Source organism: Nelumbo nucifera, chromosome 1, assembly GCF_055504915.1.
Source record: "Nelumbo nucifera cultivar China Antique chromosome 1, China Antique-T2T, whole genome shotgun sequence".
In the NCBI taxonomy this organism is placed as follows: domain Eukaryota; kingdom Viridiplantae; phylum Streptophyta; class Magnoliopsida; order Proteales; family Nelumbonaceae; genus Nelumbo; species Nelumbo nucifera.
Window position 1 is genome coordinate 5,306,639 of NC_142649.1, and position 23,147 is coordinate 5,329,785.

At 36.6% G+C, this 23,147-nt stretch overlaps 2 protein-coding genes across 7 annotated transcripts in view; both read left to right on the top strand.

Annotated features, from left to right (window-relative positions):
- LOC104605222 (lipid transporter) overlaps positions 1 to 3,565 on the top strand; it is a 61,925-nt gene extending 58,360 nt beyond the window's left edge. For all 5 annotated transcript variants that reach the window (XM_010269892.3, XM_088896441.1, XM_088896442.1 and 2 more), the window contains 4 exons: positions 2,338 to 2,390; positions 2,586 to 2,761; positions 2,988 to 3,079; positions 3,174 to 3,565. In XM_010269892.3, the coding sequence (XP_010268194.1) occupies positions 2,338 to 2,390; positions 2,586 to 2,761; positions 2,988 to 3,048 (290 nt within the window). In that variant the 3' untranslated portion in view covers positions 3,049 to 3,079; positions 3,174 to 3,565. The remainder of the gene's footprint in view (positions 1 to 2,337; positions 2,391 to 2,585; positions 2,762 to 2,987; positions 3,080 to 3,173) is intronic.
- Positions 3,566 to 11,593: 8,028 nt separating this feature from the next.
- LOC104605219 (uncharacterized) lies at positions 11,594 to 17,920 on the top strand. 2 transcript variants are annotated; one of them, XR_016077695.1, is made up of 8 exons: positions 11,594 to 11,969; positions 13,040 to 13,111; positions 13,255 to 13,322; positions 15,338 to 15,494; positions 15,630 to 15,713; positions 16,360 to 16,449; positions 16,744 to 16,891; positions 17,684 to 17,920. XR_016077695.1 is itself a non-coding variant. In XM_010269891.3 (7 exons), exons 1-7 carry the CDS (start codon positions 11,706 to 11,708, stop codon positions 17,687 to 17,689), a joined length of 741 nt encoding a protein of 246 aa, XP_010268193.1. In that variant the 5' UTR covers positions 11,595 to 11,705; the 3' UTR covers positions 17,690 to 17,920. The 2 variants fall into 2 exon arrangements, 1 of the variants encoding a protein (XP_010268193.1); XM_010269891.3 differs by lacking the exon at positions 16,744 to 16,891 and having other exon boundaries at positions 11,595 to 11,969.
- The last annotated feature ends 5,227 nt before the right edge of the window (positions 17,921 to 23,147 follow it).

The window sequence follows — 23,147 nt, forward strand, 5'->3', positions numbered from 1 at the left end:
GAATCTGCTTTACCCACCCTCACCACCTTCTTACCCCCCTCCTGTAACTCCCCACCCTCCTCATTGTCAGCCTCTAATCCTTGGGTATTCAGTACAGGGGCAGGACTGGAATCTGAAAGACTGACATCACAGGCAGAGCAGACATTAGTATCTAAAACCGAAACCACAGCCATACCTGGGTCTGAAGGAATAGGAGAAGAGACAATCGAAAGGGTTAGTCCTTCCGAGGCTCTGTCGTTTATCCCCGCCTGTGCCATCTCTGCTCGAATTTTGGTGAGCAACCGAATTTCTCTTGTAAGTCCCTTGTCTTAAGTTACTTTCCTGGATTGATTCTTCCTTACTTGGTATTCGATTTTCCTCCTTGTCTTTCAAAGCACACTCGGCAACATTCATCTCTCCGCACCCAGTGGAGATTTTATGCAGTAAAGGATCCTTTGCTGCAAGCTTTGAGTATAGTATATCAGTGTTTAAGGTGTCTTCCAACTCTCCTTGACATTCGTCACACTGAAATTCCGCTTCATCGTCTGAGTTTGACATCTCCTCTGAGCTACCACAACTGACCCAACCACCGTCCTCATCTTCACCGTCTTCCCTACACCCCCTGGAATATCTTGGATTTGGCCTATCTCCCTCCGTCCCATCCCGGTCGTCTTCTCTATGTTTTGTCACTGGAATCCAGCTCAGAGTCTTCTTCGATGAACTCTGGCTGGCTGAAAGAGATTGTCAGTCCCCAACAGTCGAATCTTGTGAGGAAGAAGATAGACACTTGGAATTGTCTATCAGCGGCTGCTTATAAAATCGACTCACGTGACCACTTAAGTGGTCACATGAATCCGAAGAAGTGCTGTGGGCCCTTATCTCATTATGAACAAACCGACCCGGAACTGAGCCAGTCGGGTCAGAATGTGTAGTGAGAAACTCAAACTTGGACCTGAATCGAACTGCCCCTTGGTCTGGTATTGTAATGCCACTGTTGGCTTCCCTTGGTTTTCCACTGTGTCTTCTAAGCCCAACCTCTCCAGTCTCTTTCTTCTTTCTGTCATCTCTTCTTTCTTATTCTGTCCACCAACTACTTTCTCTGCCTGTACCTTCACGGTCCCTGATTCCTTGCTGACTAATCTCCTGTGTATAGCATTAGCCACCACTAACCATCCCTGCTGCCGAGCACCTACAGGGATAATTATTGTTTGCCTTTTCCTTTTGTCGAACTTTTCTTCCAGAGTAACAAACCATCCTTTGTTCTTTCTTCTCTCAGCTACGTATTCTCTCCTGACCTGCCTTAGTGTACCTTTCCACACTTCACTCCAGTTCACTTGGGCAGCTCCATTTAAAAAACCTAGAAACCAAGGAACAGCATCTCCCACTAACAAAACCGTTCCTCTCTTTCCTTCTCTAATCTTGATTGTAAAGTCCTGGTAGAATATCTCCTCCAGCAGCATTTCTTTATTTTCTATTCTCAGATCTTCTCTCCACTTACCGGCAGGTGAGAACCCTTCTTGTCCTTCGAACTCCATGCTTTTCATTGCAGACGTAGTAAGAAAATACCTACTACCCAATGTTGGTCCCAGCTATCTGGGGTCTTGGGAGGGGTAGACTGGATATGGTCCTGATTAAAAAATAACTTTGATGGAAAGTTCAGTTGGAACTCCAAGATCTTTAGGTATAGGGGGAGTCTTTTAGGGATCGATAATGGAACAACTGTGGTCTGTTTTTCAGGTCCAATTGGTTATGGAGACTTTCTTAAGCAGAAAACTTAGAATTATTGTAAGGCCTAAGACTAGCTAAGCAGCTAAACCTCAGGGACGTGGAGGTTGAAGGTGATTCCATGCTGGTTGTGGGGTGGATAAATAATAACAACTGAAGGATTTGGACATACAGGCAAGTTTTGAGAGCAATCAGACAGTAAGAGAGGTAGAGGCCTCTCTCAGATGGGTAGTTCAGGTTTGGCCAATTCTCTAGCTAAACAAGGGGTTTCTAGGGAGTAGATATTTTGGGTATCATTGCTTGTTTGATGGGGTCAGGGGATAGGCTCTGTGGGAGCTGAAAGCTGTATAGTCTGTTGTATAAGTTTTATTTATTTATTGTATTAATGAAATTAAATTCTGTTCTTGATTGAAAAAAAAATGAATGGTGGTGTAGAACTTGTTATTTGGCTTTTCCCAAACAATGCTGATGATTTATGAATTGGTTGTTTTGGTCTTCAATTTGCTTTTATTCTATTCAAAGTACATATAGTTGTTACTTTAGACACTTCACTTGCTCAATGGGATGCACTGGCCCCAATTAATACTTTGATTGGATGATTCTCATGGCCTTTTTTCTTGACTGTCACTAAAGATATGATAATGAGGATTATGTACTCTGCAGTATTTATTAAGCGTCATTTCCAGGTAAGGGGATGACTGTTACTTCAAAAATTTTTACCTTTACCAGTTCAAAAAAAGGAAAAAAAATCACTTTTCCATGCTATCTAATCTCTAATTTTGCTTGCATTTCTATAATTCCTTTGACAGTAAACAAGCAACTGCTACATGATTTGGATCTTATATTAGCTCTCATGTTATACCTATTTTGTCCCTGAACAGGATTCTTCATTTTCTTTCCACTCTTGCTTTCCTTCTGGTTGGGTAGTTTTACTTCTTTCAGGTGTCATCACTTTCATTTCTAAGAGAATATTCCTAGATCCAGAAAACTTCTGGCCAACCTTGTTCATTCACTTCACCGTTGGACTGACATGCTTCTGCATATCTGCCATAATTATGTATGTACTCTATTGTACTTACAGTTCAAATTTAAAATTGTTTTTATTTCAGGGTAACTACTTTTTCATATTATAGTATTGTTTTTCACTCCTACAAACAAACCAGTTTGTTGCCGCTGCAGTACTAGCTGATATAAATCTTCCCATTGCATTTCTGTGGTGCTTTTGAACTACTCTAGGTTTGAAGCTAATGAAATGTCTCTTGATTGTGTATTTTTCCAAATAGATATCGCAATGAGAGACCTTTCATCAACAAAATCATCCGTTTTCGTGACCATGTGGAGTGAGAAAAGGCCGACTTTTCTTTGAACCCAGCTGGTGAGCTTATGTTGTTTTCTTATCAGTTGTCTATTACAATTATTAATACAGATTTATTAGTTTCGTAAAGAGCCTCCCTGTGGTATGGCTTCAGGTTTATTTCCTAGGCCCAACAATTCAATGATTCATTGAGCAAATATATTTATTTCTGGGATCTGATCCCAGCTGACAACAAGCTTCGCAAGAATATTGTTGCTAAGGTGGTATTTCCTTCTAAGATTGGATCTGAACATCTCAGCATATCGGTAGATTCCAGTTAAGATTCAAGGAACATTTTGAATATGCAGATCATAAGCTTCTACTTTTTTTCTTTCCTGATGGAAATTCAGAAACTTGTAACGTTGTCACTTTTATTGGATATATCTTGCCATGAAGGACAAGGGAAATGTTCCAATGCACAATTGCAATTGCAATGGTTGATTAAGACATTTGTTTGGACCAAATTTAAAATATTAATACACCCCTGTGTATCGGTACTTAAAATGATATGCTTGTATGTTTTTTTTTTTTTAAATTGAGTTTTTTGGCCTATTTTTAATCATATTTTTCATTAAACAGAGGAGGCTCCCGAAACTCTTGTAAATAGGTGTATCGTGAAGCCATCAATGCAATATGATATGTCCGATATGGAGTGTATCGTATCGAAATTTTGAACTTTAATTGATACTAGATTCAAACTCTCTTTAGAAGCAGAGAAACTGTGGAATATTTTATTTTATTTTTTGATCATCAGGAAACAGTGAGAGAGATAAAATGGGCATATAATCCAATTTTGGAAGCTTTTAATGAAATCTGTGTTTACAAAGCTGTGACCATTTCAAGTTTTTCAACCTTTTATTGTGAGCCATTAATATCAACACAAATACCGACGGGCTAAAGCATTTTTTTAGTATATGCGTTTATAAAGCATGTGAACTGAAATAATAGTTTAAATATTTCAGCGGGGCTTGAAATTCCAACCCCATCTAGGATCTCCAAATTTTCCCTGCGCTGCCTCTTGCTGGCCAGCATGGTTTCATTCACATTTTGGGTTGAGGTTTTCCTTGATTTGTCCTGCCTCTTGCTCATATAATTCAATTCAATTTGATTTAATATAAATGCCTAAAATTTATTGTATCTATTACTAAATTGATTTGAATGTTGTACTTTTACTAAAATTTCAAAGCTTAAAGTTTTATGTAAGTAATTTTCAAATAATTTTGTTCATAAAATATGATATCAAAATTATTTTTAGTTCATTTAATATTTTTTGAGGACCCATAGGTTTACTCGGAGGGGCATCCACTTTAAATTTATTAATTAACCATTATCAAAAGGGAGGAAGAGTAAACCCGAATACAAAACACACAACCTCACCCTCTCAGCCCAATCCTGAAAAATAAGAAGACAATACCTCTATTCATCACCATCTATGCCTTATTCCAACCATATGGGGTCGGATACATGAATCCTATTTCGTTAATCCGTTCTATTTAAAGTCACATCTATGATTAAATTATGTAATTGAATCATTTCTTATTACGACGATTTTTGTTTTATGGGTGTTTATTGAAAAAATGTTACCACATCAACACCACATAAGTGTTGGCATTTATTGCATGCAAAACAATATGAAACAACTGTTTGGTTTCACTGTTTGCCAAATAAATGATAGAAAACTGAAATGATTTGATTTTTGTGCAGGAGGCATTTGGGAAAATGTTAAATTCTTATTTCCTCCAATGCCCCAACATTTCTTGAAATCAAATGGTGATGTGACACACTTTAATGGGTATTAATCTGAAGTGGAAAGTAAAAAAAAAGTTTAAAGTGATACTCAACCAAACAATAAAAACAGGAAACATCTAAAGTGAGAAAATAAAAAGAAACAGCTCATCCATAAACACCCACCAAACTAAACATATACCTATTCTACCCATTTCCTTCTTGGTCTACCTTGATCTCTTCTAACTCCTTCAATTAGTAACAAATCACTTCTTCTAATTGGTACAGTTGGTGGTAATCAATACTTTTATTAGCCAAGAAATTTAGAATATGGTTTAGAAGATGTTTCCAATACACGATGAGATGGGGGTGTGAGGTCCATGTGAGACATACTCTGTGAAAAGCAGATTCGGACTCGGTTTACTTGTCTTAAAGTGTGAGAGAATATTAGAAATGTAGCCAAACCCATTCCTTTAAATTCACGAAAGAGATACATGATATTCAACCACCGTGATGCATTGATTGAAACAAAGTTGCAAATCAACTCCAAGAAGCATTACTCGGCAATAAGCGAAGATCCTTCACCATGGAAAAGCACCAATACCAATTCTTACAACTCACCTCCACCACACACCTCCCATCAACATTCAATATCCAATTGCGATCAAATTAACAAATCCAACATAAACATATCAGATATAGATATAGATAAGATTCTATTTGAATTTGCACATAGATAAATCAAATTTGGATGTACCTATTCAATCCGGTTCAATCTGTTTGCAGCGTTTCAAGGATTAGGACAGGGTCGAAGACAAAAATTAATGATGGTTATATCATGGATATTAGATGCCATATATCCAGGGATATATTATTGGATTTTCCTATGTATTTATGGTGGTTATGTCTTGTATAATGCCTGAAGGATAATACTATAAGTTTCTCTTATCTTTTATTTTTGCACTACACATATTTGTATTTGCTTTCTTCTCAAAAGTTCAATTTGGGAAGAGTGCAAATACAATGTTGAAAATTACAAAATAATATAAAATATAAGATTTTGCATTGTATATATTTGTATATTTACTCTTCTCAAACTGAGCTTAATTTTTCACCAATAAAAAAACTGAGCTTAATATAAAAAAAGGTTTTGGGAAGAATACAACTAAAAAATGTACAGCATAAATATAAGATTTAAAATATAAAATGCATATATAAATTAGGTTTGAAAAGAATTATGTATAGTGCAAATACAAATATATAGTCACATTATTGTACCCATTTTTAATTTGAAAACAAACTTGTGCTCTTTGATAATGGGTGTACTTGACCAAAAATTTAAGGCATTTAATGATGGGGCCCATTGGCCCATGTTTTGCACCAATTTCAAACAAAAAAATGGGTTAGACTTTGCATTTTTGAACGAGAAAGTAGGTATTTATAAAGAATACATATTGATTTGCCTTTACATCGCAATTAAACACAACCTAAGGAACAAACATCTTTTAAGGGGATTTGGTCTCTCATAAGTTCATAACCCTATTCTTTTCCTCTCATTTCCTCTTCTTGTCCATTTTCTCCTTTTCTTTTCTCTTCTCTTCATCTTCTTCCACTTAAATCTTAATTTACCATCAAACATACCTAATAAAGCAACTTGGTATCTAAAGTTAAAGCGTTTGGTTGCTCATAAATTTCTTTGATTTTAGATGAATTTTGATATATGTTTCACATCAAATAGAAGTCATTTAAAGTAGTTTTCTCGATTTTCTTTTTAAAAAATCGGAGAAAAATCTAGATTTAACGTTGGTCTTGTTTGAACGCGGCAACGACCCCAGGCGGCTTCATATCGCAAGCCGCCCTTATTTGTGCATCTTTCTTTCTCCCATGCTTTCCGTTGGTCAACAACCAACCACAGCTCTCGTTTAGTTCTTCAGGCTTTCTGTCTGGAGGGAATCATTTTTTCTCAATCAAGAATGCTTCAACTGGATAAATTCACTTATTTCACACAATTTTTCTGGTCTTGCCTTTCATAGGAATCAGTCTAATGGAAGCGCGAAAGCCAGGGGCGCTAACGCGCAGCCGAGCAAGCGATTCAAAGCCGTTGCTTATTGTGCTAGCGTGTGCAGTAGTTTTGAATCTTGCTGCTAGAGCACTCTGGCTTTCAAGCCTACGTTTGCTTGCTTTTTTCAACAAATGCAGGCCTCTGATGACTCAAGCAGAGTTGGTTTCTGATTCCTTGGCCTAGGTAAGGGTGCTTTCCCTTTCGATATAGGAATTCTACTTCCTAAGATCCCTCGTTGGTCCTAATAGGAAGCTTGGGCTCAGTTTGGAAAGTGTACAAATACAGTGCAAAATAAATACAAATATGTGCATGTTTTGCACTATATATATTTGCATTTGTGCACTTTCCAAACTGAGCCTTTAAGACAAGATTGTTATCGGTTAGCAATGGTTGCAAAAGTAGAGTTTGGCTTCGGTCAGGGCAATGCTTGTTTGAACAGCCTTTACTGCCTTGCATTGAGAATATATTCATACTTATGTGTTTTATTTTATGGAAAAAAAAAATTCCTGATGCAAAGTTGCAAGAGGATGTTGACACAGTTTGAGCATGGGCTTGCCCTGACTGAAGCCGATCTCACAGAAGCAACACTTCGCTAAGGGGATGTTTGGAACCGTGGCCGTTTTTCAAAGAAACGGTGCCACATCGGATCCACATAGGTGTTTCAACAAACTCCTATATATCTCATTGTTTGGTTCAGCCGATTATTAAAAAATTGGGCATGCCTAAAAAATTTGGACCCCATTGATGCATGAAACACCTACCATTTCATGCATCAGTGAACCGTTTCCCCCAACGGTTGATTGATGTGTATCCTATGTGGTGCTTACTTGTCAGCACATACATGAAAAACAGTGATGAAAATCACCTTACCAAACAGACAACATAGTATTGCTCACTGCTTACGTGACAGAACTGTTTTTTTTTTTTTTTTGAAAAACAGGTCTTGAAAGCATGAACATTTTTTCTTAAAAATCGGTCCCTAACTAATTATAAAATCAAACTTATTGAGACAATTCAAAGAGCAATAATTCAACACAATCAATAATGCACCTTGAATCCCAAGGTTAGAGGAAGAATAATATGAAGACTACCCCTATTTTCTGCAATAATTTCTGTAATTAATTACATTAGTCATGACCAATATTTAGAATATCTATACACCTCGATATATCCAAAGTGGAAGGGGTGTATGGATACTTTGAACCTTCCATTTTCATTTTTTTAGTTTTTTTTCATAATTTACCATTTTTATGTATTTAAATTGTTCAAAAAAAGATGTTCTTAAGATCTCTTAAAATAAGGGTAAGTATCGATTGCAAAAAATTTTGTAGGAGTTGATGTTTATGGGAAGTAACGTGTCATGCTAGGAGACCTTGTTGACGGCCTAGGCTGCTCTCTCGCTTCGTAGGGATGGGTTGGGTTTGGGTTTAGCTTGAACAGTGTAAAGTTTGCATGGGCTTTTGATAATGACTGAAATGGCTGAACTGAAATAATTTGTTGTATTGTTTTTTAATAAATAAAATGATTAAATAGTTGACTTCACTTTCAGTCATTAAAAGAGTTCACTACCTCCTCAAAAACTTATTAGCAAAAGACAAAGCAATAAGTCGCTCCATTCAGCCACTTCAGCTGTTACTAAACGGCCCCTATTTGCCACTTTTTAGCGTAAGAGCTAAGAGGATATATTTAAGCTGATGTTGTTGTTGTATCGTGATTTCGTGAGTTTGGTTGGGTTCTTCAACTTGACACCTTCCAAAACAATTATATTAATTTGGATTTAATGGCCTTCACATGCAGATGTTGTTTCTTTGCTTCCCAATAGTTATGACTCTCATCATTTTATTAACGCATCCATAGGTGTATTTTCTATTGGGATGATATTATAAGAAAGGATGCCAACGGGTCGAGCCTATTAGGACTTGGCTCGATTTAAAACCCGACCCGATTAAATAAAAATGGGATACCAAACCCAATTCTATCTGGCTTCAGATTGGCGTCTCACAGAACGTGCCCCACGAAACATCTTCTGCATTTGTTATGTGGGGTACAGCACCACCCTGACCCAAAATCCAATACCGGTTTATCACCTAACCCGATCCATTTATATCCCTTAAAATTATAAAAAATTCTCCTTCCATCCCTTTCTCTTTCACTCATATTCATACCCTCAGATGTCCAATATATCTTATCCAACTTGTCCTGGCTTTTAGTGGCTTACATATATTTTAATAAATGCAACCAAACCATCTTACTTATCTTATCCTCTCCAGAATCCACCCTATCCACCTTGTAATACCGTTGACAATGCCCTTCCATTTTTTTTTTTCTCCATAACAAACCCGTTTGTCAAACCAACCCACTCCTCTTAATTTGTTGACTTCTTCAATAATAATGATACTTTTTTTTTTCTTTTTTTCTTTTTTCAGGCAAGTCAGTGCCAAGTTTGGATTGACTCCCTACAATGCATCCTAACCGTGCATTGAGAACATCTCCCCACTATATCATGGATGCTGTGTGGGGTGTTAATCTCAGTTCTTCTAAAACATCTCCTGTCATAGGGAGATATTCCCAGTGGACGGTTGGGATGATGTACTGTGGGGCGCACGGTGTGGGAAAACCAATGCAAATTCCATTTGGAAGCAGAGTTTCATGTCATATATATATATATTTATGGAAGAAATGAAATATTGACTACAGAATCAGATGCTCTGTTGGGCTTTTGAATGATATTCTCTTTCTTATGCATAAATTTCAGCAGGTTATCTTTTGTCATATCAGTAGATTTTGAATGGGGCAGAGACAGAGTAGCTCAATGCCTCAATATGCTGATTTAGTTGGACTCTTATTTTTTATATATCCCTGCTACTTATTAGTTAATGAAGTGGTTTATTTGCTTAAAGTAAAATAAAAGCCACCCCCTAATCCCTAATTCTTTATTCTAAGATGATCATTTTCAGCCCGGCTTGGCCAATATTATTTTATGTATATATATATATATATATATATTGTTTTATATTTCATATATGAATATTATAATATGATGCCTATAATACATATTATATAATTCACAAAATAAGTTTTACACACATATGGAATATAATATATTTAATATTTTTATAATAAAATTGAATTCATATATAGGCCTGAATTAAGCCCAGTCCATCATATAAGCCTTGTCAAAGGTGCTAAATTCAGTCCATGATTAACCCTACTTTACTCCCTTTTCCCTCGTACTCTCATCCATAATCTTATCTCTTATTTACCAAATCATCACTTTTGAATGATAATCCATGAAGTTTGATATATTCTTTTCAGACTGTTGAATATGTTGACTGATGCACAGATTAAGGTTTTTTCTGTTTTGCAAGTCACTAGGGTTTGTTGGTGGGTAAAACATTCAAGTTGGTCAGATATGACATCTTAACCCAAATTATTGCTGTCAGACTCTGATTGGACCGGTGGTTGGACCTATGGGGTCCAATATTGGTATTCAATTTGAAGTATTTCTCACTACATCAACTCCCGGCTCCCCTCAACATTCACAAATGCTCAACTTAGGGGGTGGGGTTGGGATCTGCTGTAAACATGATAACTACCTCACCCAATCAAGAGTGAACATATCAGTCATCTCATCTGTACCACTTGAATGATTCAATCCATTTGTTGCCCTATTTGGTTGGACCAGTGATCCGGTCATTATACCAGCTTGGATCAACCTCCAACCTCCTATTTTATAAAATCACTTGACTGGGTCAACAACCTATTGACCGGGTGGTTGAACCATTGATCCATCTAACCAATTCAGTGGGTTATCGGGTTCTTGTATTATTTTTATTGCTTAAAATTTTTTAATGTTGATGACACCACAAATGGATCCATTAACCCAAATGGTTGAACCGAACCAGCCAAGAAAATGGTTTAGATTCCAGGAAGGGTTTTTAAAACGGATTAAACCTAAGTCAGCCCAAATTAGATCTGTAGTCAGATGGTCAACCCACTTGTCTTTTCCTGAACCGGTTCAGGTCAAGCCGTATCTGGTCTAAATCTAATCCAAATTACCCGGGAATCTTCGTTCCTCCCTCAACAAGCATGAACCGGATGATATAGAAGTTTATCCAGCTAATCAGAAGAAGACAAACAATGAAACAACTTATCTTTTTCTGAGTGTGCGAGTCACGCCGACTCGCCGAGACAGCCCGAAAAACGCGTTACAGTAGAGGAGTTGCATGAATTTATAATTGTACACGTGGAGCCACACAAGCTGATCCATCAAAGGGGTCCCACTTTTTAGCATAATGGATAAGATCATCCATTTAAGGGGCTGTTTGGTAATTTTAAGAGACATGCAAGACGCAAGTCAATAATCCCCGTTCCATTATTAGGGACGTGCCCCAATAAAAAATGAGGTGTGCTCAAATCATTTCTCGAGATTATAAACGAGGGAAAGAAGTGTGATAAAATTAAACTATATTTTACGGAGAATAGGGGCATTTTCGGGATTCAACCAGACACAGACAACCTGGATTCCAAAAATATCAGTTCTGGTCTTGAACTGACATGATTACCCTATTAGAGAGAATAATTAATGTGCAAAGCTTCAGGGATTTATTTTAATTTTATGGGTATTCTGGGAATTATACGTAAGTTTTACCTGAATTTCCGTTAATAATCCTTCCTGGCATTCGGTAATTTTGCCTTTTCGATGATTTTGTGAGGGTAATTTAATTATTTAAATGTGTATACTGGGAACTATCTGAGAATCAAGGACTGATTTTGTTTTCTTTTGAACACACACCTTCTCTGTTTTTCTCTTCCGTTGTTGCTCGGAGGGGGAAAGAGAGAGAGAGAGAGACGGTCAACATGGTGGATGATTTCATGGTCTGTGTTGATAGGATTATTGCTTCGACTTGCTTTGATTCTGTAAATGAAGGTTATGAGAGGACGGCGAGGGGTGATGGCGTGGAGAATGTTTCTGTAAATAATGGAGTTTTTGTGAAGAATAATGGAGAGGGTTGTTCGAAGAAAGAAGAGAAGAAGGGGGAGATGATTGAGTGCAGGATTTGTCAGGAGGAAGACGAAGAGCACGAAATGGAAGCTCCTTGCGGTTGTAGTGGCACTCTTAAGGTCTTGTCCTTTCTGGGTTTCTCTTAATATCTTTTGGATTGTGTTTTTCTTTCGTTCTCTTTTTTCTCTTCTGGATTGTTTCAATTCTTGTTGTTTTTTCGCCAAAGTTTGTTTTTGTATTTTTTTGGTTAATTTGTGCTGATGAAGTTCTTTTGTTTCGGTTTGGGGTTTCTGGTTTTGGGTTTTGCCTTTCTAATTTATTGTTTTTTGGGTCTTCTGGGTTTTGCATTTGAAACAATGGGTCACTGGATTTCATAAAACGGTGACTTCTTTTAGATATTCGAGACTTGTTTTTTCTGGTTTATGAGTCTGAGTTTTAAATCCTTTGCCTTCAAATTTGTTCATATCGGTATGCCCTTGGAATATTAATCTCTGCATGGATGACCTCGAGTATTTACTCCCCGGGTTTTTGTTCCTTTTTTTTTTTTTTTTCTGTTGTATGTACTTCGACTGTTCTAGCTTTAGGGCCTTCGATTTGCAGTTTTTCGCGCCCAGGGCTCTGAAAATTAACATTTGGAGTTTTCTGACTTTGTTCTATTGGGGTTTGTGTACTTTTAATGTGATTTTTGTATTGGATGGTTTTGCATGTTGGGTTTTCTTAACTACTTCTGAAGAACTTGAAGAATTTCCATAATGCACTTCTCATCGGAGAAGAATTTTGGTATACATTGATAAGCTTTGGGTTTGTTATAATTTCTTAGTTTCTTTTATACTTAAATTAGGGATTGTGTGTGCATTTGTCCATTGATTATATCATTTAGGCTTTATTTTATTTTCTATCATCTATGGGTCGCTACCATTTTAAGCTTTAGTGGCTCATATCTATGATTCATATTATAATTGAATTTCTTTCTTAGTTTTTAGTGGTAGTTTTTTAGCATCTCCACTCTGAGCACTATATTGGTTTTGTGATTTAATGTTTTGGAGTTCTGCATTGTCTATATCTACATTATTGTTCTTTTCTCTCATTCGGATCTTATATTTATAAAAAAAAAAGATCTTATATTTTGAGCCTATGGAATTGTGCCAATTTCCTACCAACCTCTTCTTTCCCTCTTTCTGGTACGCAGTTTGCTCATAGGAAGTGCATTCAGAAATGGTGCAACAAGAAAGGTGATATTACCTGCGAAATCTGCAATCAGGTTTGTTTTTGGCTTGCCCAATAATAGTCTCATTTTTTTTTTTATACTTTCCAGCTATTTTTGTACCGTCATTACATGTTTCTATGAAAGCATATATGAATGCATTTTGAAGCATAAACTTTGTGTTTTTCTTTGCTTATTAGGTTTTTTCGCCTAATTACTCTCTTCCACCTACCAGAACCAATCCTGATGGCATGGCAATTGATATCAGGTATCTTTTAGATGATTCTTTATTCCTTAGCCTCATTTCTTTTATCTGTGCATTTTTTATATGTTGTAATAGTTTTTAAGACCTTTTAAAGTCTGGTAATTAGCAGGTGTACTTTTTTTCCCTTGTTTTTTTGTAGTCTACTTCACATATTTTAAAGTTTAAACTACTAATCTGGATCTTTCTTACAATTGTCATTGTCACTTATTATATTTTTTATAATAAGGTTTTTACTTTTTTAAAAGGGCCATTACCCAAAGTTGGTTCCACCTATCTGGTGTCTTGGGAGGGGTGAACTGGATATGAACCTAACCCTCAGCATTGTTAGCATGAAATGGACATTCTCAGACTTGAATCTGTGTTCTCCCTCTTGCCAGCCCAAGATATTAAATATTATCATTATACTAAAAGATCAGATTGTGTCCTACAATTATGGTGTTGGTTGCTTATCAGAAACTAACAAGCTAGATGAGTATTAGGCAGAAAATAACAAAAATGGATATCATTATTTGTAGGAGAATCTGGGTAATTTTTCCTATTATCCTCCATCTTACTAATACCATACATAGCTTTCCTATTTATTGAAGTTACTTCAGCACTGTCAACTTCTAGATATCACATCATGATAATGCAACCGTAAATTGATATTAAAATTTTTGGCAGGTAACTATCAAGATTTTATAGAAGTACTTTTAAATTATGTAAGTGATTTTAGAAGACAATAAATATAATAAGAAAAAGAAAGTCTTGAAAAGCTTTTGGGGTAAAAAAGATCTTGGGAAGTCAAAGTGTTGGCACAGACCACAGATTATTGTTTTTTTTTTTTTTTATTACACATTGGCACAGACTCAAAGAGCAATCTAGCTTTTGCATGAGTGAAGGACAACATTTCAAGTCCTGGGTTTGAATTGGGACTCAAATTTTGCTTAAATTTTTTAACGGATCCAAGTTGAAAAAACTCTAAATTCTTGCCACTTCTATCCTTCCTTTACAATGTTTCATGTCTTTGATTGATTCTACTACTTTATCCTTCCTTTTTCTATGTTTTCTATATAATTTATCCCAAAATTTTATAGTTGTTCTCCTCTGAATGTCCCCTTGAGGTGGCCTTTAGGAAATGAAATAGCAGAATTCTGAAGATCTTACTTGAATTTAAGGTTGGGGGTGCGGGAATGGCCTAAATTTCTTACTTAGTGTTGTCACTTATTTCTCATTTAGTTCAAGGCCAAGAACCATGAGTTTCTGAAGTGATTACTAGGTTAGTGATTGGATCAATATTATTGTCTTTTAGAATTCAGATATGTATAGTGGAATGTGATCTTTGATAATAAATCCTACCAAGGCTTGAGTCTTAACCCTGAGCCTGAAATGCTTCTCTAAATGTTGTTTTGAATGAGGACATGAGTTGGGGCAAATATTGGATGTTATTGTAGGCATCCATACTGAGCAATACGCAACAACAAATATTCCTAAAAAGTGACCCCAAATTGGAAGGTGCTTATTGGTAACCATTTTCATCAGCTGGTTCATTTGGATGGTAAAAAATCATTAAGTAGAAAAATGACTAACAAACCCAAAAGACTATATAGGGAATTCTAAAAAATTAGACTGTGCCTAGCCTTTCATTATGTATTTGAATGATGCCCTATGGTTATTCTCTGTACTGGAACCTCAAAATCATTGCATAAGTTTGTGACCTACATGAAGCTCCACCTGCTCCTAACTTTTCACAAGAAATAATGCTTTGAGCAATTTCTTTTTCTTTTTTTCCCCTTATTTGGCTTCATTATTGAGATCCATTGAATTGTGAGTCCCATTTTTTTGTGATGTATTTTAGCCTGAATGTATGTGGTTTAATCATAGAAAATAATTGCTAAAGTACTTTTTCTTTAGTTTGATCATGACATCTGCCTTCTTAAATTGCCTTAGCTTTTCCATCTGTGCACTTTTATGGACACAATTCCCTATTTGTTCTCAGGAAGTTGACCTTTTCCCTTTTCATTTTTTCTAACTTCCAGTTCAATTAGACAAGCATGGGGTCAACAGTATGATCTCCACGAGCCACATTTTCTAGCTCTAACTGCTGCAGAGCATCAGTTACTCCGTTCACAATATGATGAATATGCTGCTGCAAACAATGGAGCTGTTGCCTTCTTCCGTTCCATTGCTCTCATTGTAAGCATATTACTCCTGCCATAAAAAAAATATTACTTGTATTTACCTTTTCAGAAAAAGAAATGATATTTTCTTATGCTTATAAGCTTTTGCACCACTGGGAGCTTGATAATGTGGGTTTGCTAATCTTTGCAGTTGATGCTAATATTGCTTATTCGAAATACTCTGATGATCACAAGGGACTCTGGGATTTTGCAGGAAACGTCAACTTTCTTCAATGTGAGTCCACTGCTGCTTTGACAATATTTAATATAGGTGTATACATTTAGATGTACCAGCTTCATATACGGAAAATGCTGTATATGTATAACTACATATGTTATGACATTGACACTAAGGCTATTTGTACACAATTGTGCATGGCCATGTAAATGTGCATACAATTACGCAAATATTGGTGAGAAATGTTCTAAATAAGTAAATTCTGGCCTTGCAAGACTGGCCCTCCTCCTTAGTTGTTCAAAAAGCTACACGATGACAAGTAAATTTCATTATTTTTTTTGACCCCCCACTTCTCAAAGTTTTCCATGAAGTTATTGATGTCATCCAGACATTTGTATTTCATGATGAGAGATTGATGTAGAAAAGCATGCCTTTCTAGAATCTATAGTAGTATGGTACTACTAGCTCACTGCATACTTCATTAATGCAGCATATGCGATTTAACATGTATTGGTCATTGGTAGACATTGATTTTGAATTTGTATATCATGCAGACAAATGTATTCGAATCAATGCTTTACAAAAGGACATGCTATCTATGCATAACAAGCATGAAACAAGAATACAAACAAGCCATTATGTGCTATTTGTTTATTTATAAATGGGAGACGTGGTATTGAAATTGAATAAATTTTATTTTCAGGTTTCTGTTCTTCAGTTGGCTGGCTTACTGCTGCCATGCTATGTCATGGTCCGCTCATGCTACATTATACATAGCAGAAGGAGGAGACAGGTGTGTTTTCAATTTCACTTGAAGTTGTTAGATAAGGATGGATAGTTTTGTTGATATTCACGATCCCAAGAAAACCCAGAAGCATCCATGGTTTTCCGTGAATTGATGGAGAACCCTCAAATGCTCTGAAACAAAAAGATGCTACCACGAATTATGACATGGAAATACGTGGGCTTATACTGTAGTCACTTGCTGACTCTGTCATAATGGGTGTAGCACATGAATCTGATTTGACATAAAGTATATTTTTTTCTTGACTAACATTCCACCATATCTGCCTATGCTCCTTTGTAGGCAGATACACCAAAAAAAAAAAGATATCCAGGTCTTATCAGGAAAAGAATCTCTCTCTGAGGCTCAGGCTCTGTGAACACGTCAGCACGTGGGTGTAGCACGTGCTGCTCTATCCTGAGAGCAGCCACATGTGCCATAAATGCCAAAGGTTTGAACTGTATCCAGTCCACCCGTCCACCCTTCCAATACCCAGATAGCTGAGATACACATACACATGCACACATGGGTTAAGAAATGATTTAAATGCTAATAATTAACAATGGATGTATCATCATCTAAGCTTTGTCCCAACTATGGGGTCAGTTCCATGAATCTGTTTCGCAATTCCATTATGTTTATTGTCATCCATTGTTAATTTTTTTAGATGAATGATTTAATAAAATTGCATAATCAGTCATCGCAAAAAAAAATAATTTAACAATGGATGACAATAAACATAACGGAATTGTGAAACAGATTCATGTAGCTGACTGCATATAATTGGGGCAAAGCTTAGATGATGATACATCTCTCTACTAGTTTTGAGCTCAAAAGGACTTGTAAAGAATCCGGGTCTGAGAAATCTGGGATTGTTGTACATGATACTCGGTGGTTGGGAGTGGTGGGTATATGTCAGGTGCCCACTGCTGAGATTGTTGTATATGTAGACTAGGAGAAATATTCCAACCAATGTTATTTGTACATAGGCCTACAATTTGAATTTGTGAAACACCATATACTCTAAACCCCCTAATTGAAAAGTTCCTTTCCAATAGTTCAACGCTGCACAACCGCATTTGTGATTTGTGAACCTTCGAGGATTCTATCTGACTCTGAATCAATACCAAAATCCTGTCACTTAACAAACTATTCATTCTTTCCTTTTTTTGTGAATACCCTTTATTTGGCAATTGGAATGTATAACCTGATCTATGCCTCTCTCTCTCTCTCTCTGTAACAGGAATAATAAGCCATCGCTGATTAACCTTACTGTCCCAGAACAAAGGAGAGCTTGTTTCAACTCGTTACAGCCAAAGCTATTCTGTATATTGTATTTGCCCAAGTTGTATTTAAATCAAGAGTGCCAAGAATTGGCCAAAAAACTTGTGCTTGAAAGCCAAGTAGCTTTTGCTTAAGCTACTCAAAATTTCAAAAGAAAACAAGAGGAAGTAACGAGGAAAAATTTTAAATCTACAAATGGGATTCTCTATTTGTGCTTGTTGCACAGAACTCTACATACACAGTATGTTTTTACAATTTAAGGCAAATTGCTTGAAGCCCTGCCAACATAATCTGGAAAGACGCAAAAACAAGTCATTAGTTTCTGGTGTACATAACAGGAGAGAGTTCAGTGCTGACTTGGGTGGAAGAAACTGATTAGTTTGGGGGCTCTGTGGAAGGGGTGATCATGGGCCGGGCCCTTGGTGGGCTTGGCACCCGTTATAAGGGCTATGGCCCAAGCCTTGGCCCACCTGGGCCTGAGTTGGGCCAGGCCTTCTCCTGGGCCTATGGTTTTAAATATGAATATATTATAAATACAATAATTAACAAATAATATATGTATAAAATTTATGTTAATACTGTAATATAATACACATTATAATATGTGTCGTATTATAATATTTAAATACACAATATTAAATATAAGTAATAATATGAAATGACACAAACATATGTAATATTTAATTTATATAAATAATTACTGGTTGGTGTGGGCCGGGTCGGGATGAAAATGATCACCCCTAGTGGAATCCTTCCCCCCGATTTTCATAGGTCTTTTTCACCAGAAGTAGACGAGTTAGTAGATGGAGACTGTTAGATGTCTAAATAGAAGGGTTTGGTGGTGATACCAAGGCCACCCGTTATCACCAGAATCACTGTTGAAGAAAATAAAATGTTGGACCTATAGGGGGTGTGTTTGGATCAGAAGTTTAAGCTCGAAAATGTGTTATGCACTTATGCCATCTGGTTCTGAAAAGTGAAAATTGTTCCATGTGTAATTCATGACTGATTTCGAATTCCAAGTGTTTGATAATTTCATTTTGTTTCCTTTGCCTTTCTTTATTTGAAAATTCCAGGTGGGATAGTGGTCGAGAGTGAAAAAGGTTAAGTAGGGATTTCTATTTGCCTCCAATAATCCAGCCACATCCTTCTGGGATCTTGGAGGAATGGCTACTGGGTCCAACGTCTGGAACGCTTGACAATTTTGGAGCTCTAGTTGAATATGTTCACACTTCACAATATAAGTGAACACACCGGAGAAGTGAAGATAGCAAATAATGATCAATTGCAAGTAGTCCTTTGGTGGTGTTCATTCAGTAGTCAGACTCAACCTTCTAGTCCATGTGGTTCAGAGGACCACCCTCATTTACCACACTAGTGATAAGTCAGAAGGCACCACCACTTGGATAGTTGGATAGTTGGATTGAATGATTTAGGAGGCGTCTAACACTGGGTGGAGTCCAGCTCCAGCTTGATTCCTAGTTTGGTCTAAAAGACAAATGGGTTTGCTTCCATCCCTAACCAGTTGAGAAGTGAATACAGGAGTCGTACCATAATTGTTCTGTCTTGTCCATTCAAGTGGAGCAGCAAAAATCCTGTCCTTGGCAATGCCCCAAGGAAAAGAATGCACCAAAACAGATAGATAGCACTATGATCCATTTTGCTTACTTGTGGAAACTGCCTCTGCCTCTGCCTTGGGTCCGTAGTGCATTTCCTTATGGGACCATCAACGAGAGTCGAGTCAGGCTGTGTCGGTGGCTGGCCCTATTCTGGGTCGGCTGCTCTTTGTCAGATACTCAGATTGGTATGTTGAGGTCTCTTCGATTAGGCCTGAAAAGCTGGGTCTGGACATGTTCGGCCACTGCTGGCCATTAAAAACTTTGGCTCTAGGAATATTGGACCGGTAGTAGGTCAGTGAGTGTTGTTGAGACTTTAGTGGCGTGAAATCTGGGTGAATGGTTCATTGACGATCTTCCTCCCTCTCTTCTGTTCAAGTATTGGAACTGGTCATAACTAGCAACTTAAATACGGGTAGAACAGGCAAAAAGCAATTTGCAAGATAAACCAACCCTGCTGACATAAATCCTGTGTTGGATTATTACAAATATGGAGATAAATTAAAATTTTAAATCTGTAAACTGTAATTAGGGGTGAGAAATGGATGGGTTTGATTGAGCTTGCATTTCCTGCCACCAATCTGGAGACCCCTCGATAGCAATCTGTTTATAAGAAATTTAAGGCATCGCATTTCATTGGGGTCGCATGCAACATGGCCACAGCCCAAAGGAAATGCTTCTCCAGTTGGATTGGGTTGGACGATGGTTGAAAACCAACCCATCAATCAACCACCAACACCATCGCTAAATCCATATTGCTAATATGTATATGATCTCCAACCCAATTTAACCTATTCATGTTGCTCCATTTAGACGTTTAAAATTATGCAAATACATTTTTTTATTAAGGCTGTGCTTGGAAGTGGTGTAAAACGTCATCGATGTAACGTTTCACACCAAACCGTTTGACAATGTAAACCGTTAAACGTGCTTATTGATGTAGTTTTTACATCGACAATTGATATAAAACCTCATCATAAGTAACATTTTACATTGATTTACGATGTAAAACTCTACTCCATCTAAACACTTACAAATCTGAACTGGAGTGGAGTTTTACATCGACCTTGATTTACACTCTAAACAAACATCGATAAAACTAAACCGGTTGCGAGGTTTTACACCGATGAGGTTTTATACCTCTTTCAAACGCAGCCATCTGTTCATTGTTCGATTGTCTCATTCTCATCACCACCAAACAACTAAAGAAGGTTCTCTCAAATAGGGGTGCAAGTTGGGCCGGATTAGATTGAGCTGAGATCAACCCAAACCCAACCCAAGCTATTGAACCCCCAACCTAACCCTAAACTCAACTCTTAAGTTTTTGGATTGGGTTTAGATTGACCTTATTTTCTTTTGTCATATATACTTATTTCCTATATTCAAGGCTTGACACCAATTCAGTTTTAGCATTATTATGTAAAAATGAATATAATTGTCATACTTATGCTGCAAAATTAAAACTGTTGATATGTAATTATGCATGCATACACATATCATACACATGCTAGTAGGTAGAAAGCAATAAATAACATATTTGCAGAAAAAGGTAAATATATGATTTTTATCAAAATTTTCTCTTACAAAAAGATGGTTTGGATAAATTTCTGGTTCTACATGGCAGAATTGGTTCTAGCAGCATTGGAGTACTTACATAGCAGAATTGGTTCCAGCATTGGAGTACTTGCATGGATCAAACTAGTAGTGTCAAAGGACTTGATAAAAGAAAAGCCATGAGTTGTTATGTTTTTGTTTTTGATTCAGAAGATTAAAGGGTTTGACTGGTTTATAAAAGAAATTTATTGACACATGATGTCATATACTTAACTAACACGAAAAGAAAAATTACAAAATTGAATATATAAGGATTTCCATTCTCTTTGGTCTATTCGATTACATGACAAACCTGGGTGAAGATGAAGACTAAAGGTTTGTTTTTTTTAAACACCTTGAGGTGTTGATGTAGTTTTTCTTCATTTTGGGCTTCATGTTTGATTTAAAATGAAGATGAAAACTAATTTCCCTTGGAAAGTTGGTCTAGATGTGAAGTAGAGAAAAGGAAGTGCCTTCTCTCTTCTTCCAGAGGCTTAAAGCAAATTTGTGCAGGTTGTGAATGTTGTGGGCTATAACTCTTTGACATTTTTGATTGGAACAAAAGGTGTCGGAATGCCCCACTTAGCAACTACCAATTCGAATGAGTAGGCATTAGGTTTAGTTTACGTGACACTCTTATTTTGGAGAAATTAATGGTTCTGTAGTAAGACCTACCCTACTACAAATAAGAAATGGGCCAATTTTATGCACTTGGACCTATTGGGGCCATGGCCATGACGTTACAGATTTAGGCCTTGGATCAGAGAAAGCCCATTTGAACTTTGAATGCTCATCTTGTAAAACTAAATCCATTTAATGGCTTCTAGAAAATTTTAAATTTTTAGGGTAAATTATAATGACCTCCATACTATGGGGTTAGTGACAATTACCCCCTTGAACTTTGTTTGCAACAAATACTCCTCCATTGGAGTTATATCAGTTAATTTTGAAAAAGATTCTCTTTCAGCAGTTTATTTTTTATTTTTTAATTTTCAAATTACGTTTTTTTTTTAATTTATTTAAATAATTTATAATTTGATTAATTTTCTAAATATAATATTGAAGTCCTTGGTTGCTCTAATAGATCATTGCAGATTTCTGCCTGAACTCAATATTCAGATGAAATGGTAGAGGTTTCTTTTTGATAGATATAAAGTTAACGTCTTATTTGGTTTTTCTTGGTCTATCGGAGAAATGAGTACATAACTTTATCTATTTTAAGATGAAGAGAGACATTCATGTCAGTGAAATGAAACAAAAACTTAAAGATATTTGTTTTTCTATGTCAGTGGAATTATTCTTTTTATTTTATCTAGTTTCCTTTGGAGAAAATGGAGGTATTATCGGATTAGGGTTTAATAGAAAAGGGCAAGAAAAAGAAAATAAGAAAAGTTCAGGTGAATATTTTGGTAATTTAATGCATTCCATCATCTAACTTAACACGCCCTGGGGTATTCGTCCCAAAATGCATTCCATCATAGTACAGAGTGTATTTATAATTTACCCAAATTTTTTATGTCTACAAACAAATGGCATGCAATGTTGTAATTTTGCAAAGTGCGCTGTTAGTATGATGTAGCACTAGGTTGGGTTGGGCTTGGTTGATTGTGAAAAGCCCAAAAATACTTTTGATGAGTTTGCAATGTTCTCCTGAGTAGAGATGCAAGTCAGGCTTGTGTTAGGTCTGATTGAGATCAACACTAACCCAACCTTAACTAAACTTCAACCCTAACCCAACCACACCCAACTTTTTTGAGCTAACATTGCCCGATTTGTAGGGGTGTCAATTGGACTGGATATGGTCCAATCAGTTCCAGTCCAATGTGAGTCGATAACAAATAGACCTGGTCCAATCCAGTCCAATGAATATTTTGGATCATTTTGGACCAATCCAGAGATTGTCCAATCTGTTCAAATTCCTGTTAATTTAGATTGGTTTCAATTCAAACCTGGTTCATTGACACCTATGTTGTTATCTTTTATCAATGGACCAGATATTGGTTCAATCCAATATAGATTTATGTCATATTGGTCCGTCCAGTCCATCCAAATTCAGTATGTCTTATTGGTCCATCCAATCTGTCCAAATTGATTTTGATTTGGACGAAGTCCAACCCAAAACCGGTCCATTGACACCCCTACAGATTTGCATCCCTAGCCCGAGTCAGCTAGAAATAGGCTAAAGCAAGGTAGAATCTGGTGGTTCTGTGTTTG

Excerpts from the sequence above, each read along its gene's own strand:
- LOC104605219 (XM_010269891.3), top strand. The coding sequence starts at position 11,706 with ATGGTGGATGATTTCATGGTCTGTGTTGATAGGATTATTGCTTCGACT. Across the intron at positions 11,970-13,039 it reads GTTGTAGTGGCACTCTTAAG|TTTGCTCATAGGAAGTGCAT; the intron begins GTCTTGTCCTTT and ends TCTGGTACGCAG. Across the intron at positions 15,714-16,359 it reads AAACGTCAACTTTCTTCAAT|GTTTCTGTTCTTCAGTTGGC; the intron begins GTGAGTCCACTG and ends TTTTATTTTCAG.